This window comes from Alnus glutinosa, chromosome 8 (genome assembly GCF_958979055.1).
Source record: "Alnus glutinosa chromosome 8, dhAlnGlut1.1, whole genome shotgun sequence".
Lineage (NCBI taxonomy): Eukaryota > Viridiplantae > Streptophyta > Magnoliopsida > Fagales > Betulaceae > Alnus > Alnus glutinosa.
In genome coordinates this window covers 4,963,071-4,989,760 of record NC_084893.1, presented here as the reverse complement: position 1 = coordinate 4,989,760, position 26,690 = coordinate 4,963,071, and the positions used below count along the sequence as shown (strand labels likewise).

At 36.7% G+C, this 26,690-nt stretch overlaps 4 protein-coding genes across 5 annotated transcripts; 3 read left to right on the top strand and 1 right to left on the bottom strand.

Annotated features, from left to right (window-relative positions):
- The first annotated feature begins 2,717 nt into the window (after positions 1-2,717).
- On the top strand, positions 2,718-9,467 carry LOC133874745 (probable alpha,alpha-trehalose-phosphate synthase [UDP-forming] 9). Its single transcript, XM_062312622.1, has 5 exons — positions 2,718-3,096; positions 3,213-3,284; positions 5,760-7,905; positions 8,148-8,421; positions 8,499-9,467. Exons 3-5 carry the CDS (start codon positions 5,918-5,920, stop codon positions 8,820-8,822), a joined length of 2,586 nt encoding a protein of 861 aa, XP_062168606.1. The 5' UTR covers positions 2,718-3,096; positions 3,213-3,284; positions 5,760-5,917; the 3' UTR covers positions 8,823-9,467.
- A 774-nt stretch (positions 9,468-10,241) lies between these two features.
- Positions 10,242-13,361, top strand: LOC133875238 (protein NUCLEAR FUSION DEFECTIVE 2). Of its 2 annotated transcripts, none has more exons than XM_062313287.1 (3): positions 10,242-10,417; positions 10,536-10,624; positions 12,734-13,361. In XM_062313287.1, exons 1-3 carry the CDS (start codon positions 10,271-10,273, stop codon positions 13,137-13,139), a joined length of 642 nt encoding a protein of 213 aa, XP_062169271.1. In that variant the 5' UTR covers positions 10,242-10,270; the 3' UTR covers positions 13,140-13,361. The 2 variants fall into 2 exon arrangements, with proteins under 2 accessions (XP_062169271.1, XP_062169270.1); XM_062313286.1 differs by having other exon boundaries at positions 10,248-10,417; positions 10,533-10,624.
- A 3,653-nt stretch (positions 13,362-17,014) lies between these two features.
- Positions 17,015-17,917, top strand: LOC133875164 (uncharacterized). Its single transcript, XM_062313188.1, has one exon. The coding sequence runs from the start codon at positions 17,204-17,206 to the stop codon at positions 17,711-17,713; it is 510 nt and encodes a 169-aa protein (XP_062169172.1). The 5' UTR covers positions 17,015-17,203; the 3' UTR covers positions 17,714-17,917.
- A 1,610-nt stretch (positions 17,918-19,527) lies between these two features.
- Positions 19,528-26,293, bottom strand: LOC133875098 (RNA-dependent RNA polymerase 2). Its single transcript, XM_062313102.1, has 4 exons — positions 25,668-26,293; positions 21,852-23,752; positions 20,916-21,066; positions 19,528-20,812 (listed from the first exon to the last, which is right to left on the bottom strand). The coding sequence occupies exons 1-4, from the start codon at positions 26,193-26,195 to the stop codon at positions 20,060-20,062; spliced, it is 3,333 nt and encodes a 1,110-aa protein (XP_062169086.1). The 5' UTR covers positions 26,196-26,293; the 3' UTR covers positions 19,528-20,059.
- Positions 26,294-26,690: the final 397 nt, after the last annotated feature.

The window sequence follows — 26,690 nt, the reverse complement described above, 5'->3', positions numbered from 1 at the left end:
ATGACAGATGTGAAACAGCGTGGTCGAGCAGCCGCGTGCACAGAAAATGTGGGTTTCCACTTTGCATTTAGGCGTTTGATTTGAAGTGCTCATTTGGTTAATTAGAGATAAAATAATAATAATAATAATAATAATAAATAATAAAATAATTTTGTTGAATTTTACCCCATTTCTTCATGATTAGGTTGTAGCCCACCTTGACCTTTTACCCTATTGCCTCCACTTTAATCCACAGTCACCTACTTTGCCTACAACCATATCCATTCCCAATAGTATTCATTATTCAATACTTTAATTGTTTGATATTACATATTGCTAGTCATGGGACCATCTCATAGCTTTCCTATTTTAAGAACTTCGAAGAAAAATATCAGGAGAGGACAACCATGGCCAGGGTGGTATGTTTGATACTACCTACTTTTGAAAATTGTTTTTTTTTTTTAATGTTTTTGAAAAAAAAAATGTGTTTTTGATTTGGTTACTAAACAAGGCTTAGTTATTATTTATATTTATTAAATCATCACGTTTCTTAAAAGATTAAGCTTATAGGAATTGAAGAGGAAAATTTAATTATTTAATCATATACTTTAACACTCCCCGTCACGTGTGGGCTTACGAACTCCCTTTTAATATGTGAAACGCAACACATGAAAATGACATCTGTTCTGATATTATATTAAATCACCACTTGTCCCAAAAATTTAAGCTAATAAGAATAAGTAAATTTAATCATTTAATCATATATTAACACCATTGAATAAATGTCACGTCATAAAATGAATAAAGAAAGAAATCAAAGAATTCAACATTTTGTGTCTATGATCAAGCTAGTTGAATTTACTTGAATATGGTATTGATTTTGCATACTTTGAATTTTATAGGTATTCAAGTATTTTCTTTATATTATATTTTTTTATCCTTTCAAAGTTGATGTAATTTTAAATTACCGATCAATACAAATTTAATATTAGCTTTTAAAATTATCATTGGATCAAAATTTAATAGTGATTAATCTCAAACTTAAAGATGATTTTAAAAGCTATATCAACTTTGAAATATAAAAAGAGAATAAAATGATTGTATAAATTATTTCTTGGCCAATCAAAACCCTTTCTATTTTACTATTAAAATTTTATTTTATTGCATTTAACGGTGTACATATAATTTTAAAATTTAAATGACCTAACAACATATATATTATTAAATTTAATATTAATCATAAAATTGATTCTCTCAATTTCACACCGTCACGAGAACTTACTGATATTTCTCGTGATAGTTTCCATAATTCAAGAGCTGAAATTAAGAAAAAAAAAAAAAGGCCATAAGGAGATCGACTTTTTGGGGCCAGCTGTATGTTTATCCGTAGGCAGAGCAAATTTAAAACGAAGAATTATCCATTTACTTAATATTCTTAGACACAGTAATGGTCAATGTTATTTAATTAAGTAATAATAGTAAAAAAAAGATCCGTAGGGCAAAGGAACATTATAGAATAGATCGAGGATAATATTCTTAATTAATGATAATGACGACTTGCTTTTGTTACCTAGATAATTAGGCTTTAGGTCCCCCAACAATCAATTCAAAGATTGATATCAAACCCTAAATTTTCCAATTCTGGTTTGACATTTAATCATACCCATTACCTATTTAACCCATTCCTCTTGTCCCCAATGACATTCCATTTTTCATAGTCAACTTACCATTTTTCTTTCTTCTGTTCAAATTGAATGAGCTCTACAATTACACAAATTCCAAATATCCACACTTCAAAGAGTGACCATATTCACTAACTAAGATCCCGCCTTGATCTTATAAAATCATTCAAACGGGTTTGTTTGGAATTACGTTAAGGAGCTCAAAAAACGCTTTTAGTACATAAAACACAGTGCCAAGTTAAAATGAGTTCGTTAGGTAAAAGAAACTTAAAAACCATTTTTTCAATCTAAGCGTGCGTTTGAGATTGCGATTTCGTCGACAATAAGTACGATTTTAAACCAAATCGCAAAATATAAAATCGTTTGGGAACTGTATTTTTTAAAAAGTTGCGATTTAAAAACGTAAAAAATTTATAGTTTCAAATCGCAGGTAAGATCATAATTTTAAAGTATAATTTGTGATTTTAAAGGCTAAACTGCGATTTTGCCAAACGCTTAACTGTATTTTTAAAAAATCATTTTTTCAAATCTCACATTTTAAAATCGTTATTTTAAATCTCACATTTTGAAATCGCAAACTGAAACGGACCCTAAAACACCATTCAAAACTGAGTTATAAGAAAAGCAAAAGCTTTATTTTTCAACGGAAGATCAAATAGCGGTTACAAAACATGCCGTTTCTAAGAATATAATAATATCAGAACGCAATTAATGAAAACACGAATTTTAAGAATATAATTAAGCGTGTGATAAAATCATAATTCATGCGTTTTTTTTTTTGATAAATGCATTCATGGTCAGTTGTCTATTGTGGGTTTAAACAACAAACTTAAATGGCAATTTGAAAGCCGAAGAAATTACTAAAATCAAAGAAAAAGATAAAAAAAAAAAAAAAAAAAAAAAAAGGTTACACCACCTAATAAAGATGAAGTTGAGGGGCATTTGTGGGTGACCAAATCTACAAGACTATAACGTAAGACCAACCATGGTTGCAATCCAACTGTAACACTATCTCTCTCTCTCTCTCTCTCTCTCTCTCTCTCTGATATATCTTTCTTTTTTTTTGACTTTCTACGTTTCTATCTATCCAAGAGCTTCCTTTGTTGAACGAACAATTATCGATTATTTTTATCAGCGACAAAATACACACAAACACCAACCCCAAACGGAACCTCAAAAAAGATAATTCATATTTATTTTTGTTCTCCACACTTCCGTTTCGAACCCCATTAAAACTCCTCACGAATCTCACCAGTTTCGAACCTATAACCTACCACTCTTACCATTCTTTCTTTGGCGGAGAGATTTTCCTCCGACATTTTAATCTCTTCGTACGTCTGTTCACGTTGGTTTCTTTGATTTTAAGGGTTCTGGGTCTCTGTTTGGTTGCTGAGAAAATTTCGAGGTTGAGAGGAAGTGGGTACTCGGGATTTTGGTAGGTTGAATTTGCTTCTGTGGGGGTGATACAGTTTTCTTTTCTTTTTCTTGGATTTCTTGGTGACTAAACGGAACTTGCATTGCTTATCTGATCTTTGTGTGATTTCTTTTCAGAAATTTGATCGTTACTGTCATTACACAGTTTGCCGGAAGCTCTGTTTTTGGATCAGTTTGATCTCGGTTTAGGTGAATCTCTCTCTTTCTCTTTCTCTCTCTCCATGTGGGAAACTTGTTTTGGTCGTCTGGATTCATATTTCCTATTCTTGTGGCTTTGTTTGCTTATGTCTCTCTCTTTCTCTTTCTCGCTCGCTCGCTTGCTCGCTTGTCTCTGTTCTTACGATCCAATGGGTATGTGTATCATGTATGTTTGTATGTATGTAGGTATGTGAGCATGTATTTAAATGTCTCTGAAGCGAGCTGAAGGGGAGATATTCTTCAGCACAGTATTCTAGGAAGGAAAATAATATTGATAAAATTTGTCAGTAAAGTATTTGCAACTGAAACAAATGTTTTCACGTGAATAGTCTGGAATATTAAATTCAGTTGTTGGATAAGCCGCGGTTAGAGTTATGGTTTTACTTTTTCACTTTTTGTAGTATGTTGAGTAAAGATTTCAGTAACTGTTGAAGATAAGGGTGAAAATATGAATGGCCAAGGGTGCTTATCTACTGCATTAATGGAAGATTATTCCTTTTGTTCAAAATTTGTATCCAGATAAGCCGGTTTAATGTTTTTTCAGCTAAAGTTAAAAAAGAAAAGAAAAATGGAGGCATCCTGAAACAATCTGTTGAATAAAACTTTTCCATGGAAGAGATATTTCCTTCTTTTTTTTTTGTTTTTTTTGGTATGTTGGGTGATGGCATATTCTGGTACATATTGATGTAACGAAGAACTACATAATTTTTTCAAAATCTAATTCATTAATCACATATATCAAATCTAAGTTCTTAAATCAATATATTCCTTTGTCCATGATTGGAAGACAGATAAGGTGATTTAATGATTTTGATGGAAGCCAATGGTTGTGTTTTAAATACTATATAATTTATATTGATAGAATTTGCTGTGATTTCTTTATCATTAGAAGACAGATATGATGATTTAATGATTTTGGTCGAAGCCAAGGGATGTATTTTAAGTATTATATTGATAGAATTTGCTGTGATTTCTCTATCAATTAAAAGAATATTCTTTTCCACTCCACTGGCTACATAAATTTTGTCCTGATCCTGAATCATAGAAAATTGATTCAGACATATGTAAAAGTTAATTTGACGATTTATATAACAAGACTATGAATCATAGAAACCAATGTAACCCTTCAGTTGCATCTGGAGCTAAAAACTAGGTATCTATACATACATGTTTGTGTGTGTTTCTCTCTTTACTTTCTACTAAACTACTACTGTCAATAGATTTATATCATATTGATGTATATGAACTCCTTTTTTTTTTTTTGGTTGGTTAATCCTGGGATGTTGCAAATTTTTTGAGTTGGCATAGATAGTCTCCTCTTGGATGAGTCTCTGCAAAGAAGTCACCTCTAGATGATGGTCCTCGACCACCAGAGATTTGAAATTGTGTCTTAACACTAACTCTGTACATGTTCTTTTAATTGTCGAGTAATGAATGCAACTTCTTTTAGTTTAGACTATATGACTTGAAACATTTTAATCATCACAATTTCCATTGCTATTGAAGCTATGGTTATAGTATTACTGTTGGGAAGAATGGCATCCCTCTGTCAGTTTTAATATGATTATTTATGTTCATTCTGGAACCACTCATTTTATCCTTACTCTTCACTTCTTTGTCCATAGTTAACATAAGTACTTAAAGTATGCAATAATTATCGTAACAAACAAGTTAAGACTTTCTAACTAGGCCATTTCAAGACATGATAGTGTAAGAGCACATATCTCCTTTGTCTTTTGACAACCTTGATTTACAATTAAGTATCTGAGGATATTTCATGTAGAAATGGAAATGAAATTAAAGTTGTATAAAACTGAAATTGTTTATTGAAAATGAAAACTGGAAAGTTTGATGGTATCATAGGCAAGATCATTAATGTCTTTTATGTCTCAAGCGTCTATACTTTACATCTTGGCTCTTCTCTGCCTTTCTTTGATTTTTCTGATTTTGTTTTATCTTTTCCAGTTAGTTTGGCGAGGTCTGTTTGGTTATCAATAGCAGCTAGGCACGTCTTGCTCCTATTCTCACTATGTTTTAGTATTTGGTGTTTGTTTCTTGTTTCGTAGGTTGAAACACGAGTAAGTTTGCTTGCCAAGAGGCGCATACGTTTGTAATGAGTGTAAATACTTTACAGTGCACTCTATGTTTGATGAGTTCCTGGTTGGGCATGTGTCAGCTAGCTCTGATCACTGGGGTAGCAAAGATAATTCATCTTATAGTAGTAACATGTGAAAGCTTTGAATTTAGTGAGTTTTGGGTTATTGTATGACTTTTTCTTGCACAGAAACTTTCCCAAAAGTTGGATGTAGCATCTCTTGAAATCCAAAAAATCCTGAGATATTGATTTGGACCAGTAGCTGAACATAAACAAAAGGTTTATTGGTCCATTGTAATTAACCAAATATTTGCTTTTTACTGAAGTTTATATAATTGCATAGTTTTAATGCTCAGCATTGTCATGTGCAGGGTGATTATAACAGTCTTCTCTTGCCTTCCTGCACGTTTTTGGTTCTCTATAATTTGGATTACCCCTCCACGAGCTTTTTGGTGGGAGGCGTCTCTGTCCTTCATTGTTCTAAAATTTTCAATTCAATAAACAGATATATGAATGCCTACTGGCAATCATGGTATCAAGGTCTTACATGAGTTTGTTGGAATTGGCATCTGGGGACATGTTGAATTTCCCTCAGACTCCTAGAACCCTTCCGAGTGTGATGACCGTTCCAGGAATCATTCCTGACATAGATGTTGGTGAAAGTAATAATGAAGATTTAGATGTTCCCTCCCCTGGAACTTATCAAAAGAAAATTATAGTGGCAAATTTTCTCCCTCTACATGCTCAAAAGGATCCAGAATCTGGGAGATGGTGCTTTAGTTTTGATGAGGATTCACTTTATTTACAACTGAAGGATGGTTTCTCATCTGACACTGGCGTTGTTTATGTGGGATCTCTGAAGGTTGACGTAGATGCAAGTGAGCAAGATGAAGTTTCCCAGAAACTGCTGGAGGAGTTTAATTGTGTGCCCACATTCCTTCCCCCAGACCTCCAGAAAAAGTTTTATCATGGGTTCTGTAAGCAATATCTGTGGACCCTTTTTCACTACATGCTACCCATGTGCCCAGACCACAGCAATCGCTTTGACCGGATGCTTTGGCATGCCTACGTTTCTGCCAATAAGATATTTGCAGATAAGGTTATGGAGGTGATCAATCCTGAAAATGATTACGTATGGGTTCATGACTATCACCTTATGGTTCTCCCTACATTTTTGAGAAAGCGTTTCGCTCGAGTCAAGCTTGGCTTCTTCCTCCATAGCCCATTTCCTTCATCAGAAATCTACAGGACTCTGCCTGTCAGAGATGAAATTCTGAAAGCATTGCTTAATGCAGATTTGGTTGGTTTTCATACATTTGATTATGCTCGCCATTTTCTCTCTTGTTGCAGTAGAATGCTAGGCTTGGAGTATGAATCTAAGCGGGGCCACATTGGACTTGAATATTTTGGACGCACTGTGTATATCAAAATTTTGCCTGCAGGAATTCATATGGGACGACTTGAATATGCACTGGACCACCATACTTCTTCTATCAAGGCCAAGGAGATCCAGAAGCAATTCAAGGGGAAAAAGCTTATTCTTGGTGTCGATGACATGGACATATTCAAAGGCATCAGTCTAAAATTATTAGCCATGGAACAGCTTTTGCAGCAGCATCAAGAGTTGCGGGGCAAACTTGTTCTGGTACAAATTGTAAATCCTGCAAGGAGCTCAGGGAAGGATGTTCAGGAAGCAAAAAGGGAGACATATATGACTACCAGAAGGATAAATGAGGTTTTTGGTTTTCCAGGTTATGAACCAGTTGTTCTGATTGACCGTAAGGTCCCTACCTATGAGAAGACTGCCTATTATGCTTTGGCAGACTGTTGCATCGTCAATGCTGTGAGGGATGGTATGAACCTAGTCCCATACAAGTATATTGTTTGTAGGCAAGGGACTCAAAAAATGGATGAAGCTCTGGGAATTGCCTCTAGCTCTCCTCGTGCTAGTACACTTGTTGTTTCAGAGTTCATAGGATGCTCACCATCACTAAGTGGGGCAATTAGGGTGAACCCATGGGATATTGATGCTGTTGCGGATGCACTAAATTTGGCCATCACTATGCCTGATTTAGAGAAGCAGTTGCGGCATGAGAAGCACTTCCGCTACATTAATTCTCATGATGTTGCTTATTGGTCCCGCAGTTTTTTGCAGGATTTGGAGCGAGCATGCAAAGATCACTATAGTAAACGTTGCTGGGGCATTGGATTTGGTTTGAGTTTCAGGATTTTGTCCCTCTCTCCGAGTTTTCGGAAGCTATCTGTTGACCATATTGTCTCTGCATATAAGAGGACAAAAAGAAGAGCAATATTTTTGGATTATGATGGAACAATGGTTCCCCACGCTTCAATTGTTAAAACCCCGACTCCTGAAGTAATCTCTGTTCTGAACAACCTATGTGATGACCCTAACAACACTGTGTTTATTGTTAGTGGTAGGGGGCAAACCTCACTTGCTGAATGGTTTGCTCAATGTGAGAATCTGGGAATTGCGGCTGAGCATGGATACTTCATAAGGTATGTCCTTGTCATATAATGAATATTAAGTTCCATAACCATAGCTACTGATAGACTCTTTTTAATATATTTTGTAAAAGAAATTTGGAGTTCCTTCACGATTTGCTATTTTCTACCATACAACGAAGCTTAAGTTTAAGTGCATATTTGAATTTGTTGTGTGCCCTTCATCAAGATGGTGGTTTTCACATACCTGGTGACAATCTTTATTAGTTTAACATTTACTATGATTCTTCTCGTAGGTGGAGTAAGACATCAAATTGGGAAACCAATCCCATAGCCACAGATTTTGATTGGAAAAGAATTGCAGAACCTGTAATGAGATCGTACACAGAGACAACTGATGGCTCCTATATAGAGGCCAAGGAGAGTGCCTTGGTATGGCACCATCAAGATGCCGATCCTGACTTTGGATCTTGCCAGGCTAAGGAGCTTTTGGATCATCTTGAAAATGTCCTTGCCAATGAGCCTGTAGTTGTTAAGAGGGGACAGCATATTGTTGAAGTAAAGCCACAGGTATGCGTTTTCTTTCTCTCTTCTGTGCATCTCTTCTTGTTACTCAAAGGGGTCTAACATTGGCCTCATCATTGCAGGGTGTTACCAAAGGGTTAGTTGCAGAGAAAGTTCTCTCCTCAATGATCAGTAATAAGAAACCACTGGATTTTGTGATGTGCATTGGTGATGATAGATCTGATGAGGACATGTTTGAAAGCATTTCAACCACAGCCTATAGCTCATGTCTCCCTGCAGCTCCGGAGATCTTTGCATGCACCGTTGGCCAAAAACCAAGCAAAGCTAGATTCTATCTTGACGATACTGTGGATGTCGTGACATTGCTTCAAGGCCTGGCCACTGCTTCAAGCATCAAGCCAAGGTTTAGTACAGAAATTCAAGTTTCTTTCCAAAATACTGCTTGAAATGCGTCCACCGATGTAGGGTTTAGAAGCAATGGTGTGGATATGGCTGTGTTGCAACGGGATGCTTTCTTGGATGGTCTTTTCCTTGTGATATAGATTGACATGCTTCAACAATGGGGATCGGTCTTTGCTTTTGATATTGACTCATTTGTTGCAAGGTGGGGGGGTTGGATTGTGCAGCTCTGGTTCCTGCGGTAATGGTGGTCTGGGATTGTCACCGACTGACATAGCATTTTTTTGTTTACTTGAAAGGCGGCGGCCTGTGTATCTATTGCCGCCAAGTAGCTCCATTTGTCAAAGGGGATTCCTTTTTAGTCCAAAGATTCAGATGTTAGTTAAGAGGTATAGTTACTTATACTACTAAAGCATTTGAACTGGTTTCGCTCATACATGGAAGTCATTCTTGTATGGAAGTATTCCTAGGGCCATGCTTTTCTACCTTGGCATACCAATGAGGATGGTCCTTTTCTTTTTTTGATCCCCTAAAACTGAACAGGTTTCTAGATTGAGACCATGTATATACAACATACTCTTCAGAATGTCAGATCATCTATTTTTCCCTTGTAATTATCCCATACTTTTTGGATGGCTTTTTTGTTTGGAAAAAATGTTCTGATGTGACATAAAAGTGAAATTGGTTTTGAATGTTTTGGTTTTAGGTTGTTTGTTAATGTTTTTGTTTTGAGAGAAAAAACAAAAGAGAATGAAAAAGTTTTATCAAACAAATACGGAGCACGTGCCACCCCAGGGACCATTGGGATCAAAGTGATACTTTTGTTGAATCGGTTAATTGGTACTGACAAAGTTTATCCCTAAATTGGAATTGGAGGAATTATCAAACTGACACTATAGTTGAAGCATGTGAGTTTTACATGTATTTTTAATAGAGCTTGTGAATTTTACATGCGTTTTTAAAATTACAGGCAAGAATTACATGCTCTAAAAAATGTCCGTTTAATAGACTAAATTGAAAGAAAATTGTCCAATTGGTATAATTTGATATCTACTCGACATATATTAATTGTATGAGTAATGTTATATACTACATTTTTATCTTATAATGTTTACGCGAAAGTCCTAATCAACTTTTGGATTTTTTTTTTTAAACAAAAACTAATTCTAAGGGTTTAATTGTAATGGCCCTACAACAATTAAAGTAAAACCCGAACAAAAAAAAAAGTTGTGTACAGACAGAACATCAAAGGATGGTGATGGATCAAATTAAGCCAAATTATAACAGTTCAAAATATTGAATGTCTTGGGCCTAGAAAACAAACCTTATTTTGGGCCCTAGCTTAGCAATAAGGGGAAGAACACATTATTAATTTAATTTAACTCTTTTAATCTTATTAAAAAATGTTCTCACGTGCTAAAAACACATAACGAGTGAAGGAAATTCCAATTTGTAACCAAAACTTGGCTTACAAGTTAGTGGGTAGGGTGTATGTATGTTTGGTTTCCCAGAACAGAACACTGAGGTTGTCAAAACAGACAAAAACGGAGCATCTGAAAAAAGAAAAGGAAAAATGAATTCTCGTCGCTTCGGATTCACGGTCTTGGCCATTCTCTTCTTCACGATCGTTCCCAATGTTCAGGTAATTTATTATTTATTTATTTTTTGTTTTCTTTTTGTTCCTCTCTCTTGCTTTTCTGGGAAACCTAACGGAGACTAATAAGCAAGTGGGTCTCTGTAAATTTCATTTTGTGCAGAAGAGCAACGCAGCAAATGAAGTGCCTGAGCGGAGCTTCAAACCCTCATCGCCGTTTTCAACTGCGCTCGAAACCCTTCAGAAGCAAATTGGGTAAGCCTTAGTTAGCCCTTCCCGATTCTCGCATTTTCACCTTCTTCATTATCATCTCTGCCTGGTTGCTGAGAAAATGTTTGAAAAAGAAAGAAAAGAAAAACAAGCAAGAATTTGAACGAATCTTACTTTACTCTGCTAATTGTACAACCATGTGGATCTTTATTTTGTTCTTAAACCAAAACGATGTAAACCAAAATATTGACAAAAATGTCTATGCTTGGGGCGATAACCAGTTGAATCTTCAGGTGAGACCTTGAAAAACATGCAGGTATACCATTTTTCGACCAAAAAAGTTGGCTTCAGCTCAATTATGTTATACTAATTCATTCACTCTGGTAACCACTATCCAATGTGAGACTTAACCACTCATATTTCACTCGTACTTATTAGGGCTGACAATTTTTGATACGACCCATGAATCCGACACAAACATAATATGAAATTAGGGTTAGGGTTTAGTAAAATAGAATTCGATGCAAATCGGGTCCACCCGATAAGACAATTAATAAACATGTCAATTCAGGTCAAACCGCTTAGCCTACAGGTGACCTGCATAACCTCTATAAATTAAAACTTGCCTTTTCATTTATCATCTTCTTCTTCTTTTTTTTTTTTTTTTTTTTTTTTTTTTTTTTTAATTTAAAAAATATCATTAAAAAATTAAAACCCTAAAGTCTAGGACAAAAAAATACCCTTAGTCTCATCCATAGTTGTAAAGATATAACTTTGGTAGTGTAATTCATTTTCATGTTCAATAATTGAGAATTATTGTGTCAATATATTTGTATGAAATGGCATTTTCATGCTCAATAATTGAGAAATTTGTTAATTAAACGAGTTATGCGGGTTGAGTCGTGTCACCCGCTTATTTTAATGGGGTCTTGTTAGGATTCAGGGGTCTGAATCGTTTAATTAAATGTGTCGGATTCGGGTGACCCATATAGTCTTACACTCATGCATTGACCCGACCCGAACCCGACACATGAACATGAATTGCCACCCCTAGTACTCACATGGTTATATTCCAACAAATGTACAATCTGTGCTCACTTATTTATGCTAACTTTGTTATACAATGTCGTTTGTTCTGTTTTAGGAAAGGAAAATTGTTAAATTGGTCATTGATGCTGTGACAAATAAATTCTTGTTTCAAAATGAACAAATTATTGTTTGTGGTATGTCTATATAACAAATAAGTCCCTTCGTACAAATTATGCCATTTCTTCTACATTGTCATTATAAAATTACAAATTTACCCTTAATAAAAAATTATAAAAAGGGAATAAAGAGAAATAAAAAATGGTTCGGATTGGGGTTGTTGGCAACCCCATAATCGGCCAGAGGGGGTGGCCGAACCACCTACAAGTGCCTTGGGGTGGTTTGGCTACCCCCCAAATTCGACTGCTAGGCCACCCCTATAATCGGTCAAAGGGGGTGGCTAACCCACCCCTATAGTTACTATAGGGCTAACCCCATAATCAGCTAGATTGGGATGAGGTGGTTTAGCCACCCCAACGGTTGAATCTGATGTGGCCGAACCAACTGTAAGGGGCCATGGGGTTGTTTGCCAACTCACCCTAGCCCTAGTTTTTTTTTTTTTTTTTTTTTTTTTAAGGATAAATTTGTAATTTCATAATGACCATACCAAATTCCCCTGTATACTTGATTGCGCTCTGCGTTTTTAATAAAATTCTCTTACTTATCAAACAAAAAATAATGACCATACCAAACAAACGACCAGAATTTTGTACGGAGGGACTTATTTGTTACATAGGCATACAACAAGGAGTTATTTGTTCATTTTGAAACCCTAAGAATTTATTTGTCAGAAGCTCAAACCACAGGACCAATGTAGTGTCAGAGTCCTGATGTGCATAGTTATTGCCTATTTCTTAATAGATTAAGTTTTAGTACTTTTCAGAAGGTTGAAACCTATGAGAAAGAAATTAACATTTATGATTTTGTTTACACTATTTAGCAAAGTGATTTTCTTGCATCTATTTTTTGTATATTTTCTCATTAACTGAGTGGGTTCTTAATTTCTTAATTCTTTTAGATTCATTACAAACAAGTGGGTTCTTATATTGTTGCTTTCTCTATCTTCAGCTATACTTTCCAGAGCATTGGTCTTCTTCGCCGTGCCATGACACATGCCTCCTTCTCTGAAGAGAACAACCGAGCTTTGAGCATTCTAGGTGCCAATGTGATTGAAACATCTGTCTCTCTCCGATTACTTGGAATGGATATTGATATTTCTGCAAAAGATCTGAACCGTCACATAGCAGAGATATCCACAATGGAATCGTCTTGCTTGGCGGATGGGATTCGGCTGGGGTTGCAGAAGGTGGTCAGGGTTTCTCCCAAGACTGATTCTTCGGCTCCTGCAGTGGTTTGTGGTGCTTTCCGAGCAATCTTCGGTGCTATTGCTATTGATGCTGGGAAGTCCGATGATGCTGGAAAAGTTTTCTGGGGCGTTCATGGTGGTGATGTTGTAGGAACTCTTGCATTGTAAGTTGAGCTTTCTGTTAGTACGCTATTAAAAGCACCTAAAAACTAAACTACTATTGGCTAGTTATGAGTTTGGTCTTGATGGAAAGATCTGTCAGTGTGTTCGCTTGCTTTCTTAGTTAAGTGGACGATTGATGTATTTATGAAAAAGACTTCCATGGGCTGTTGGTCTGTATAATGTAGTTACGTATTTAAGTTTGTGTTAGGATATAAATTCCTTGAGTCATAGTGCGTTTTAATTCTGGTTTCAGCCTCTTTTTACCTTATGTATGAATTATTTGTGATTTTAACATTTGTTTTTCTCTGGAAATTGATATTTTCTCCATGACTTCTGAGATTTACTGGGTTATTTGAGAAAAGATACAGGAAATGTGCGCTAATGAGTTGAGTACTCATGCGGAATTTCAGGTTTCATGCTTTATAACCTTATAGGAAATCTCGCAATGCGGATGAGTTGCCGTTCATAACTGAATGAAAATGTTGTTCTCCTATATTATTACATATTTGATAGAGTCAGACTTGTGGAAAATGGATGAAAGCCAGACCAAGATAAAGTAGTCCCTGAAATTCTACCAGCCACTTTTCTTTTTATACATATATCTGTTTTTTGTGTGTATAGAAATTTATAGTCTTCATATTATATACATTGAAGTTTACATGTTTAGTCTGGTCGAGGATGGTCAGAAAATGAGCTTGAAGCCATGTCAGACCTAGGATGAATGACTTGAAAAATCCTCGTTTTTTCCCTCCTCTCTTAATTTTATTTGCAAATGTCCTTTAGACTTTACATGTGTTCACGATCAATGCTTGTTTAATCTCTTTCTTGCCTACTTCCACCCTTCCCCCCCAGCATTCTCAACTTTGTAGTTGGTGTCTTTGCTACAGTACTTTAATAGTTGACAAGAATGTCATGTCCGTGAATTCATCCCTGATGGTATGATTGTTAAGTGAGCTGATTTTATCCAAGATGTGGTTGAAATCTGTAATAGAAATTGTATGTGCAGTTGACCAACTTGACCTCATGCACACTTGCAGGCTATAGAGCCAAATCTTACACTTCTTTATCTTGCACACTTATGCTGTTTCAGACCATGACATCCATACACCACCATATTTGCGAGAGTGGCAACATATTATATTGTTGCTCATACTCTATTTGTTACGATCTCAAGTGTCTCACATTGATTAAGTACAATCTTAATTATGTGTATATAAGCTTTTGATCATCTTTCATTTGGAAGCCGATTTTTAAAGGTGAGATCTATTTAAGGTTTGTTATAATTGGTATCAGAGCAGATACCGCGTTATGACTTCGAGTCACGGAGGGTGCGAACTATAGGTTGGATTAAGATGTCTTAATATTATGCATAGGCATAGTGTTAAGTGATTGAATATTGATAGATAAGTGAAGTCGCCAAAAGAGAAATGACTACTACCGGGTCATTGTTGATAGAGTGGGTCACCAAAAATGTCGGATTTGAAAGTGTGGTGGAATGTTGCGATTCCAAGTGTCTCGCATTGATTAAGTGCAATCTTAACTGTGTGTATATAAGCGCTTAAGCCTTTGCAAGCCGGTGGTTTTCAAATGTGAGTTGTTACATTATCCTCTACAATATAAGCAACTCCTTAAGCCTCTTTAGTTTTATGATAATTTGTATGATCTGGTGTTTGCACCATTTAGAGCATAGTATCAACAACTATGAATATTACACATCCTAGTACCGCAAATCTATTCTTGTCCAGAAATTTGCCCATTTAATGCTACGGTGATCGGCTTCTGAAACTTGAGGCCTAACATATCTTTGATAAAGACCCCAAAAGAAAATAAAAAAAATTCAGTACTTATCTGTATTTTTTTTTTTTTTTTTTTTTTGAATTTTGGGTTTTAAACCTGAATTTTCAATTTGATCAATTCAATACATGAATTTAAAAATGTAATACCTCTAGGCATTTTTCTCTCAAATAAATAACAAAAATATATGAAAGATTAGCCTCCCGACAGCCGGTGGGGTGTGGCTGTGAGCCGCCCCCTCAGCCACTCTCGGGCTACCTCTTTGATATATATATATATATATATTAATGAGAAAGATATAATAGTCTTTTTATGTTATTTTTGGTGTTTATTTGAGAGAAAAATGGTTAGAGGTATTACATTTAAAATCTTAACAAACTCAAAGTATTAAATTTGATCAAATTAAAAACTTAGATCTAAACTGCTAAAGTAAAAAAAGTAGAAACAAATTTTGGAATATTTTCCCTAAAACATATCATATATAATTGAAAATCAACTCGTGACAATGCTCAGTTGGGTCCATTCAAATGGCAAAAGCATATTCGTGGGTCTACCTAATGAGAAAGGGCCTACAACTTCTTCTGTAACAAGTAACAACCCAACAATCAACCAAGCCGATCACATGTTTGAGTTAGTTTGATGTGCAATTGATCACATACTTTCTTGGATTCATTTTCCTTTGCCAAACTTTCACATGACATACTATTTCAAACAAAGAAAGATCACATTCTTTTATGGAGTCATTTTCCTTTTGCCAAACTTTCACATGTCATACTATTTCAAACAAAGAAATCTCTTTCCCCTTTTAATCAGATTATGCAGATATTGGTTATTAACCGCATCTGTATGTGCGAATAGTGGATGCGGGCAGTTATTATCCACTCGTATTTTCACTCCGAGTTATAGATTTTTTTTTTATTATTAAGGGTGTTTTTGTCGTTGAGGAACATTGATAATTTTTTGTAGTTGAGGCGGACATTAACACAATCTAAAGTTTTGGGGAGACATTGACAATTGGGTGATAGTTTGAGAGAATACATATTCATCCAAATCAGTCTAATAAAGTAAAGTGACATGTGTTCCGAAAGCAAGTAAGAAGCACATATTTTCTTATTAATGTTATTAAAAAAACACGTGCTTCTCACATGCTAAGGGACACATGTCACTTTATTAGACTAGTTTATAGGAATTAGCTATAAACTAATTTGCAGCAAATTTATGTCCTTAAAAAAACCATGTGAGAGGCACATGGGGCACTTGACAGCCTATTAGACAGGTTTGTTGAAAATTTATATCCGATTCTAAGGCTAATTGACAGACTGACATTGCCACATCAGCAAAATGAAACAAAAGTGTGATAAAAATATAGTTTATAACATTTCTCTCTCTATCTCTCTCTCTCTCACACACACATACATATTTTATAATCCTAGAAACTACATTTTTACTTCATAAATATTTTATAATGGTGGGCAGTCTCTTCAATTTTTATTAAAAGAATAAATCAGTGATTGGTTAGGACTATTATATCATAAAGATATGGTACGTTTATAGTTATATAATTCTCTTTTTATTTTTTTTAAACTAACTTATTGGATTTGTTTTTTTTTTTTTAATTATAAGTCTTACATATTCTATGGTTATTTTATTTTTTTTCTTAAAAATGGTGTTTGAATTGTATAGTAGAAGAGTTGTAATCATATCTTTGTACCATATCATCAGTACGAAATAATTATAAGATTAAAATATAATTTTTTTAAAGTAAATATAAAGAATAAAAGGAAATGCCCCCACCGCGTCGATCAGTGGGTAGCAGCCCTGTCATATTCCTGATCAAAGAATATGTGGACCCTACCATTCTAAATAGGTAGACGGTAGACCCAACCGAAGTTCTTTGTGATTACGCCTTTAGCCGGGCCCCACGCTTCACTCTCTCTCTCTGATTGACCAGGTCCACCCCCAAATCACCCAATCATCACCCACCACAACGGCTCCAAATTCCTAATCCGAAATTACTAAAGACACCCTTTCCTCTTAATCGTCCTATTATATACACAGATTACAGATAAGCTTGAATCACCGGGAACTCCCGGTGGGTTTTCAGCCCCAGTAGCCCCACCGTTAACCAAAAATCCCTCTCCACCGGCACTTCCCGGTCACTCCATTTTCCGTTACGAGCAACTTTCCTCCATCCCCATATAAACCTAATCTCTCTGTTTCTGAGACTGAGAGTAAGAGAGGGAGAGAGAGAGAGAGAGAGTTGGGGTTTATGAATTATGGCTATTGATATATCGGACCCCGAATCGTGCGGCGAAGATCGAACCAACGCTCTCGTGGCCAACAAGCGTTGCTGCTTCTGCTTCCCCTGCTTTGGCTCCCGTCGATCCTCCGATGGCGGATTGCCCTGGTGGCAGCGGGTACGATCGAACCAGGTCGGCGAGGACAGGTGGTGGTTCCGAGGCCTTGTTGCCCTCAAGAAACTCCGAGAAGTGTCCGAGATCGTCGCCGGTCCGAGATGGAAGACCTTCATCCGGCGGTTCAACCGGAGCCGGAGCGGAGGCGGCAGTGCTGCGGGTCGGCATGGAGGGAAATTCCAATACGATCCTCTGAGTTACGCACTGAACTTCGACGAGGGACCGGGGCAGAACGGTGATTTCGACGCCGACGACGATTACCCCTTGTTCCGGAACTTCTCGAGCCGGTACGTTTCGGCTCCGAGTCACGTGCCAATGAAATCGTCGTTGTCGGCTTTGGACTCCAGTAGGGACGTGGCGGTGGTTGGCTAATTATAGCCGGATGAGCTGGCGCGTTGACTGCTGGACGTTGGCGTGGCGGCGCCAACTCGTTTTTTTTTTAAAAAAAAATATATATATTATGGCTTTCGAAAGTGGATAGTATTTAGGTATTTATTTATTAATTTTTTTGTCTGTGAGTTGTGAGGTTGGATAGTGTATAAAAATGTTTAGTGAAAATAAAATGCTATTTACTTATATACTTGATAGTCTTGATTGCCATATTCAGATTTCAGAATAAATAGTCTTATTATAATTTATACAAAAGCGTACGTTTCTAAAAAATAATAATATTGTTAATTTTTTTTTTTTAATTTATTTATTGAAACGGAAGAATGACGTTACATCACTTGTAATTAATATTAAAAAGAAAGTGAGAATATCTGACGTGTCCTCCGAGGATAAAAATTGACTTTCTACTGTACTTGTTCTCGTTTGGTAGGAGGGACGAAAAGTTAGGACGATGGAAAAGTGAAATCTTATCTTCCTTTGTCGAATAAAAAGGAAGATATGTTGAAAGAAAGATGAATGATTTTCTTAAAGTAGATGAGAAATAATTACAATCAAACCATAAACAAAATTCAAGCAACTCAACTGAAATGTCAAAACTAAACAGACAATTAACACTTCACTCCACCAGATGAGACCGAGATAGGTGAAAGTCGAGTAAGAGTGTAATTAGAGAAGCATGCGGCCCAAAATGATAGATAAAATTATAGGGAGTAAAAAAACTCCGTGAAATTTAGTTCATGACCAATTTTTCAAAAAGAATTGGAGACTCTAAGAAGAAAAAACACAACCGAAATGATATCTCATTTAGGATAATAAACCTGAATCCCAACCGAATCGGAAAAGGGAGAAATTCGAATTTAAACATGAGAACCAACAACAAATATTAGTAGGGGCACTAATACCTCAAGAAAACGATAGATATACAACTCAAAACCCGAAAATCAGTAGCACCCAATGGAGGAGACGGCGGTAATGCCAGAGAAGACAGTGGTGAAATAATTCCAGATTATGTAAAGTTGTTTTTTTGTTTTTTTTTTTAAAAAAAATGAAATAAGTTATTTGTTTCCCATCTGCCGAACAACGATCGGATTTATACTGGAGTTTGGGATTGACTTGGAGAGGATTATTATGCAAATGAGATTTGGAAATTGGAACTCTCAACATACATTACGTGAGGTGCTTATGGAAATTCGACACAGCAACATTGTATTGTCACATACCTTTGTTATTAAAATATATATTCTTGTAGATATCGTGTTTGAAACTTTATTTTTGTTGATGATGATGATGATGGTCTTTTTAAAAGTGGGTGGATGGTGAAGGGGAAGTGCGTAGGATAAAGTTGTTTTTTTTTATTATTCATCCAGATTCCAGGTAGAAGACAACTTTTCTTTGCAGTTTACAAATAATTCTGAGCTGTGAAGCGAGGGAGTATCTTCTGGGGATAAATTAATGGGGTTTATTAAGCTTATTAAATACTCAATTATAGTTTGAATTCCTTGTTTGGTAAGAAAGATGATGAAGGCCTAGTAGTTGTCTAATGGCGTATCATTGAAAAAGCTATTGCTTGTTGGTGACAAAAATGCAGATGTGGATATTTGGACGCTTCCTCAGGTCCCTTCATTTTCAAGTAATTTATAATGGGATGTTTGGATGCATCAATATTTTGTATATTTTTTTTTTCAATTTTTTTAAGGAATTACGTTTGGCTAATTTTGGATTTGAATTCTTTTAGGACTAAAAAGATGCATAATTTTTTTCTTTTTCTCGGTATTTGTAATTTTGAGAAAAGTAAAAAAAACAATACAAAAAAATCGCATAATTTTTCAATGATGTACATGGCAGTGGAAGGATCCTCATCCTCTGCAGGGCAGCCCATGTGAAAGCCTGTCCAAATCCCACCTCTCAAGCAGCCTACCTACAAAAAAAGACAGTTCTATTGCACGGGATCCCCGCCTACAATGGAATATGTGAACCCTACTGTTCTCCACAGCAAAAGGTCGAGTCCGGGCCGAGAGTCAGACTCGAGGAAGTGTAGGAGGTCATGGGCTGTCGCTGTTTGAGACATGTTTGACACCCGAACTGTAGGTGGGTCTCTCTGCCACACCCATTTTTATCGCCGTGAGTCCGGGCCGAGAGGAGGTCATTAGCTGTTGCTGTTTGAGGGATATTTGACACCCGAACTGTGGGTCTCTCCACCACGCACAATGTTATTCTAGAGAGAGAGGGAGCTTTTGTCTGTAGAGCTTGGCCAAAAAGCTCTAATATCATCCAATGGGTACAATATGATTGGGTCTTCCAGACAAATTGGCTACATACAACATCTTCTCATGGGCGAACTTTTCTGCTATTTACAGATTTTATGTTCAGCAAAATATCACCTACGATCCATGGAAAGCTCAAGCAACGAAAGCTTTCCTGGCAATTAGTTGGGTGGTAGGTTACATGATACCAAGCCGAGGCCAACCGTTGACGTTCATGCCTTTGGCAGCTACTTTCAAACCATTCTTTGGCTTCATTTTGTAAGCTCTTCACTGACAGCAAAATTCTATCCTTCATATCACCATATCTCCTGTTATCACGCTGCAAATATGCTTCACGGCTCCGCAGATTACCCGTTAGAATCTCATCTTCACTCTCGGCTCTATAATATATCATTAAGGTACCCAGTTTCTCTACATAAAGGTCTTTGTGACTTTCTGCAATTTCAAGGAAGGTCTGGAAACCATCCACTTCAAGATCATAATCGTAAGTCTTATCCAAAACCAAGTTTGACTTCTCTTGCATTGTTGAGTCAACTGTTGCACGGTAGAGTTTCCCCAATACCCCGTTGGAGGTATACATGGGTTTGCCTACCCTCTCCATGAAATCTGGAAACTCCTTTGGTTTCAAGAACCTGGGCATTTCAGCTGGTGCACCGGTTTTTGCAAAGTCAACAGCCATGGAGTGAAGGTTTGCCAACTCTAGACATTTTTGGCTCCGAGCTTTATCTGGCTCACGGTCGCCATGAACTAGATGTGCGGTAGAGATGGCGCCCAAAGTATCATTGATCATGTAATCAACAAAAAACTTTTGAATTTCCTGCAATTTTTCCCAGACCAATGAGAAAAACAATTAAGTGAAAATATATGATGAAAATTCAATTCCAACTCTATAGGGTAAAACTTTAGTTTAGAAAATCTACCTCTAAGCTCACATCATGATCCTTTATACGAGGTCTTCGCCCTGTGTAGTCCATTGGGGGATCAGTTTGACATGGGATGAGATCTTTGTCCCAACTGATGAAAAATTGGTCTCCATCAAGATCACCACCAGAGCATTCATTTGCATGCGGCCTGCAGACTCAAATTCTTAGCCACAAGTACTATCTATTTAAGAACTAAAAGAACTAGGAAAACATTGTTGCAGGAAACGATATGTCCAGTGTAGCTAGGAAATTTAAACAGAAAGAGATGTTCTGTGCAGGTAAGTGGTTAGACAGAAATGGAATAAAAATTTGCATTTCCTGGCAGGGGAAAGTGAGCTTCATGAGTAACTTCCTAACCAGGATACTAGGCAGACTGCTCCTGTAAGAAGGTATATGACACAAAGTTATTGCAATGACTGATGGCATCAAAACTATACGCATCGCCAAGGAAAAAGAAATGAAGAAAACGAGTAGTAAATTCAGGTCAACCCAGCAAAACCTGAAGTGATTAAATTGGTTTGGCTAAAAGTAATAATAAACAAGGGAGAAATTCATGAGGAATATAAATTGTCCATCAAAACTAAAGTCCTTAATAACATATCCATAGTTTGAAATTGACTCTCTCAAGTTAAAAGATGCAGATGAGCCCCAATATAATCTCTACGGTTCATAGGCGGGAACCATAACCTATCAACCTGATTATGGTGATTCATAACAATCTGATAACCTAAATACTATAGGATGGAGCACTTAACATGGAAAAATTAGAAGGAGTATTTTTCATGACATTGTCAAATCGTTGCAGGGAAGGATAGGTAAAGCATGCAATGGTTCTCATAATTGTACCTCGCATACCATATCTCATGAAGAAATAATAGTCGACTCCAATCCATAAATGTAAATAAATAAAAAATCTAGACTTTTGATTTATACCGTTCTCCTTTCTGAGGAAAGACAAGGCAATCCACCAGACCCTTCTCCTCCAATTCCACGTCATAGATAGCCTCAAGGACTCTGATGTCTCCTGGGTGAAGACAAGGATTTTTGGTTACAACCACCTTCCCTACTATTACACGTGTTGTCTCATCCACCTTGTGGAAGAAACTCTGATCCAACGATTGTAGTTCTGCTTTTGTCATGGTGACACGGGCATAAACTTGGCCGTAGTTTAAAATGCCAGTTTCATCCATGCAACCTATCAGGATCCGGCCCTTTGGGACAAATATTCGACATCTACTTTTCAAATCAGACAACAGGTTCTCGTAATGTGCTTGAAGCATCATCAAGAGGTAAGGTTCCTGATTTGGCTCATAACCCTGAAGCAGCATTTTTACCAGAATGTTTCTAGAATTTGATCCATTCAAGCTCTCTAAGACATTTAAAGCTGCCTCTCTACTTGTCAGCATTTTGCGAAGCAGACACAATTGTTCCTGTTGCATTGCCTCAAATACTTCGTCCTCCACTCCCAAGGTAGACAAGAGGGAAATAATTTCTCGATTCAAATAGCAAGGCATTGAATCACTCCATTTAGTGACATTAAGCATCCTGTTTTCTGATTCAAATTTAAGCATACTACTACGCAGAGATAGCTTCCGAAAGGAATTACGGTCAACAGCAACGACACCTTTGTATCCACCAAATCGAATTTGAAATGCTGAAGGAGTCTGATTTAACCCACATTTCTGAGCAACCTGCATAGCAAAAGTCAGAGAAATTTTTCCAATGCCATCTGAGAAGCAGTAGTCAAAACCATCAGAGGTTACTTCAACATCAGGAATAATCTCTATATCTTGTTCAGGGACGACAAAAGTTTGGTAAGAGGAACTGAACAACTGGCCCATCCTTGCTGCACATTTGGAGACACTACGAATCTTATTGAAGCACCCCATCCATTCTCTGATATCTTCTGCTTTTATTTTTTCATTAGAAGCAAACATCCAAACGGAATTTGATCGGAGTTGACTAGCCGAAAAAGCCAAAAACTGAAACCTTTTTGCCCCAATCACAATCCCATCTCGAAGAACAGACAATATCCGATGATATATTCCAGTTCTAAAAGGTTTGGCAAAAATACCTCGCTGGACACTAGTGGAAATGGCATTTACCGGAAGCTTACTCCAATCCTCTTCAACAAAAGTAACTCTCATAAAGTCTGAGGCATATGATGCAAAATTCTTCACGACATAATTAGAAGTTTCAAGCTCAGGACCCAGGCAATAAATTTTTGAAGGGGTAATTAGGGCTCTATGACAACTCATTACATTATGATCTGCTAACCTTTCATGGGAAGATGGGGGAACGCTTTTAATGTTTCTTCCTAGGACATGTAATTGAGTCTTTACAAACGACACGGGATCATAACAAGTGGAATTTAGCTTGTGCAACTTCTTAAGGATCATAAGAGCAGTTTCAACCTTTAATCTGCCAAGTGTCTCAACCAGGTCAGAATCTGCTGCAGCAAGGCTAATTTTTTGGGTATGAATAAGGGAATTGAGTTGGAAAAAGATTTCATATGCTAAGTTAGAGCCCAATTCACATTTCACAAGTGGAACTATCTCGGATGTAGAACAGAATTCCTCCCCATCCTCTAAAATCAGATCCTTCATGTCTTCTTTAAAGCGAGGGAAACTTGTAAAAATATCTGAAGCCGATAGTCCTTCAATTTCCCAACAAAATGAAGTTGATTGTCCAATTGACTTCATAACAGAAAAGTCAGTAGTGCGAACCCATAGATAGTCAAGATCTTCCTTGAAGATATTGTACCGATCAGCACTAAATTTTGAAGTTATACCAGGTCCAGAAACTTTTTGGTAGATCCTCGGGCCATACTTGAGCTGGGAGAAAAGATTAGTAAGATAGATAACAAAAATAAAAAACAGTGGTCTAAAGCCAGAAACCAATCAACAAGAGAAATAATATCAGAAGATAGATAAAGTTACTTAAAAATGGCACTTCTATCCAAGTGTAGTATGCTAAAAACTTCACATCTCTCACTTTTTCCCTCTTTTACAACCCCAAGCAAATACATTACAAGGTAGAGTACAATGTCCTGTTCCTTACACGGCCAGCATTGTTCATACTCCATTATGGAGTTTTAATAAACGTTTTACCAATATAAAGCCTCCTAAGGTTGAAACTGAATGTTACTAAACTCACTAAGCCTTTACTAATTCATAGATGATGTGATACAGCGAAATGTGTTCTATTTATTCAAAAGCTCCACGATACTAAATATTATATATACAGCTCTCCTCAAATTCTAACCAACTATTTTTTTAATAAGTAATTGAAATATCATTAAAAGCGTAAGACACTTTAGGTACGCAGGACGTATACAAAAGAAGCAACCTAGCTAGTAGGAAAAAAAGAATAAGAAAATCATGATAACTAATCACCAAAGGAGAACCAAAAGTAGCAGTCCAACAATATAATGTGAAAAATAAAGACTAATTCTAACCAACTATTTAATTCTACCCAAAATCAATATTGGATCTACCTTTATGGAAATATCAAGTTAGCCTGAAAAAGAGGCTTCAAAACAGATTGTCACTTTTTCTTGCAGGTAATGGAAGGGATGCATTAATTTTCATCTAGACGATAATAAAGAAAAACTTACAGAAACTCTTATTTTAAAGGAAAGAAATAACTTCCAATCGTTACTTCTACTCTCAAAAACATCAAAAATTATACTTTAGTTGACAACACTAACTCAATTCAGTTCAAATTATTTAATGTTATCCAAACTTTTTGAGGCTAGCTAAAAATGTCATATATTGCCATTCCCCTCTATATAGGACCAACCATGAGTAAGATAATATGCCATCATGTCCTTTCCGAGAACCAAGATTCGTAAACCCTTTAAAATAAAGGGGCAGGGAATAATCAAAGGTGGATAAGCTGCATTCACACCCAATCATCTTATAATTTGCTCAGTGCTGAACTGTGACACAAGCATTTGGAGGCAACTGTAAGCATCCATATCGGTGCTTACATTCAACCGAACCACGTATATGGCTTCAAAAGGGTATGAAGGACTCCTAACATCACAATCCAATAATGATTATGATACTAAGTTACTGTAAAATAAACCACAAACTCAAGTTATCATTGATTATCAATCTAACAACAGACATCACTTTTGTCAAGGAATGCGCCAAAAGGCATAATTTATATGAGTAAAAAGGTAGGTGCTCTCCTCTCGCTCATTCACCTGCTGTTTCCAAAACTATAAACCTTCATTCCCGGCATACAAGTATACAACTCAGAAGATCAATAAAACCCCAAACGAAACAAAAATTCCAGGAAATTACCCAAATCAGCATACCAAAGACAACAACTCAACTACTTTGAGACACCACAAAATACTTTAATTTGGAATATGCAAGAAAACACTGTCTAGAGATATCAACCGCAACTACCGATAATATAATTCAATTAAAAGATAAAGCAACTACCAGGAATTCCCTATCTAGCTCAGTGATTATCTTTCCTATTAGCAAATTCGTTTTCCTGCACTCAATCCAACAAACAAACATAACAAAAATCAAAAGTTGCGAGCAAATCTCAATCTACCTCGGCATTAAAAACATAATAAAGAAATGACTTTTTTTTTTTAAAAAAAAAAATGCATAAGCTGCTTCCTTCTTATAGAAAAATCCAACTCATACAAGCATATTACGAGAAACACCAAACCCATTTAAAAAAAAAAAAAAAAAAAAAAAAAAAAAAAAAAAAAAAAAAATCCCATACCTTGAGAAGCAGCGCATTGACATCTGTTCCTCCCAAACAACACCTATCAGCCTCCAAAACATCCTGAAACAGAACCTCCACCTTATAACACTCGCCACTCTGCCACACCCAGAACTCCACTCGCCCTCTCTCGGGCATAACCCAAACCCTGACGCCCTCCCACGACTCCAGAACACTCATGCAGCCCTCTCTCGCCATGAAACCCACATGCAGAACGCAGTTCTCGAGGCGGCGCTTGGGGTGCACGGGGCGGACGACGATGTCGTCGTAGGTGTCGGAAAGCCTAAGGGTTTGGGACTTGAAGCTTAGAGAGAGGGACTGGGCCTTGGACCTGGCCTCGAGGGTGGCGAACTGGACACGACCGAAGCCCCGGGACTTCCAGTTCTTGCGCTCGGTGGCGATCTCCACGGCGAAGACTGAGTCCGGTCCGAGGGTGGACTCGAGAAAGTGTAGGAGGTCGTGGGCCGTCGCGGTTTGAGGGATGTTAGAGACGCGAACTGTGGGTCTCTCCGCCGCACCCATTGTCATTCTTGAGAGAGAGAGAGAATCTAAAGGGTGAAGTAAAGAGAGGGAGAATGAACTGAGTTTTGCAGAGTGTCTATCGCCTATCGGTCTTCAAGGGACTTTTGGTTAGTTTTGTCCTCTGAATTTTTTTTTCTTTTTTCTTTTTTCTTTTAGTACAAGACAAAAAGATAAAAGAAATAAGGAATTAGAAAAGATGAAAGATGATTCCAAAAAAGGTAGGACCGTAGGAGACGATACATATAAAGTATAACGGATATGAATGCAGTCAGAATGAAGTCCGGTTGCAATTCAGTTTGTCACATGATGGACACAAAAGTTTGTACTTCAGTCAATATAACTAGCTGACCAGTTATTTGTTTGTGAAATGAGTGAATGGATGTGAGATATGGTTGAAGCAATACGCCAATCTTATGTAATTATTGGATTTTGTAGAGCCAGAATAATTGTAAGAGAATTCCCTTCTAAGATAAAAGAAGTTGCATGAAGAGAGAGAGCCAA

Excerpts from the sequence above, each read along its gene's own strand:
- LOC133875098 (XM_062313102.1), bottom strand. The coding sequence starts at position 26,195 with ATGACAATGGGTGCGGCGGAGAGACCCACAGTTCGCGTCTCTAACATC. Across the intron at positions 21,067-21,851 it reads TTTCCTCAGAAAGGAGAACG|GCCGCATGCAAATGAATGCT; the intron begins GTATAAATCAAA and ends TTGAGTCTGCAG. Across the intron at positions 20,813-20,915 it reads ATCATGATGTGAGCTTAGAG|GAAATTCAAAAGTTTTTTGT; the intron begins GTAGATTTTCTA and ends GAAAAATTGCAG.
- LOC133875164 (XM_062313188.1), top strand. The coding sequence starts at position 17,204 with ATGGCTATTGATATATCGGACCCCGAATCGTGCGGCGAAGATCGAACC.
- LOC133874745 (XM_062312622.1), top strand. The coding sequence starts at position 5,918 with ATGGTATCAAGGTCTTACATGAGTTTGTTGGAATTGGCATCTGGGGAC. Across the intron at positions 7,906-8,147 it reads GAGCATGGATACTTCATAAG|GTGGAGTAAGACATCAAATT; the intron begins GTATGTCCTTGT and ends TTCTTCTCGTAG. Across the intron at positions 8,422-8,498 it reads TTGTTGAAGTAAAGCCACAG|GGTGTTACCAAAGGGTTAGT; the intron begins GTATGCGTTTTC and ends TCATCATTGCAG.
- LOC133875238 (XM_062313286.1), top strand. The coding sequence starts at position 10,271 with ATGTTTGGTTTCCCAGAACAGAACACTGAGGTTGTCAAAACAGACAAA. Across the intron at positions 10,418-10,532 it reads CGATCGTTCCCAATGTTCAG|AAGAGCAACGCAGCAAATGA; the intron begins GTAATTTATTAT and ends CATTTTGTGCAG. Across the intron at positions 10,625-12,733 it reads ACCCTTCAGAAGCAAATTGG|CTATACTTTCCAGAGCATTG; the intron begins GTAAGCCTTAGT and ends CTCTATCTTCAG.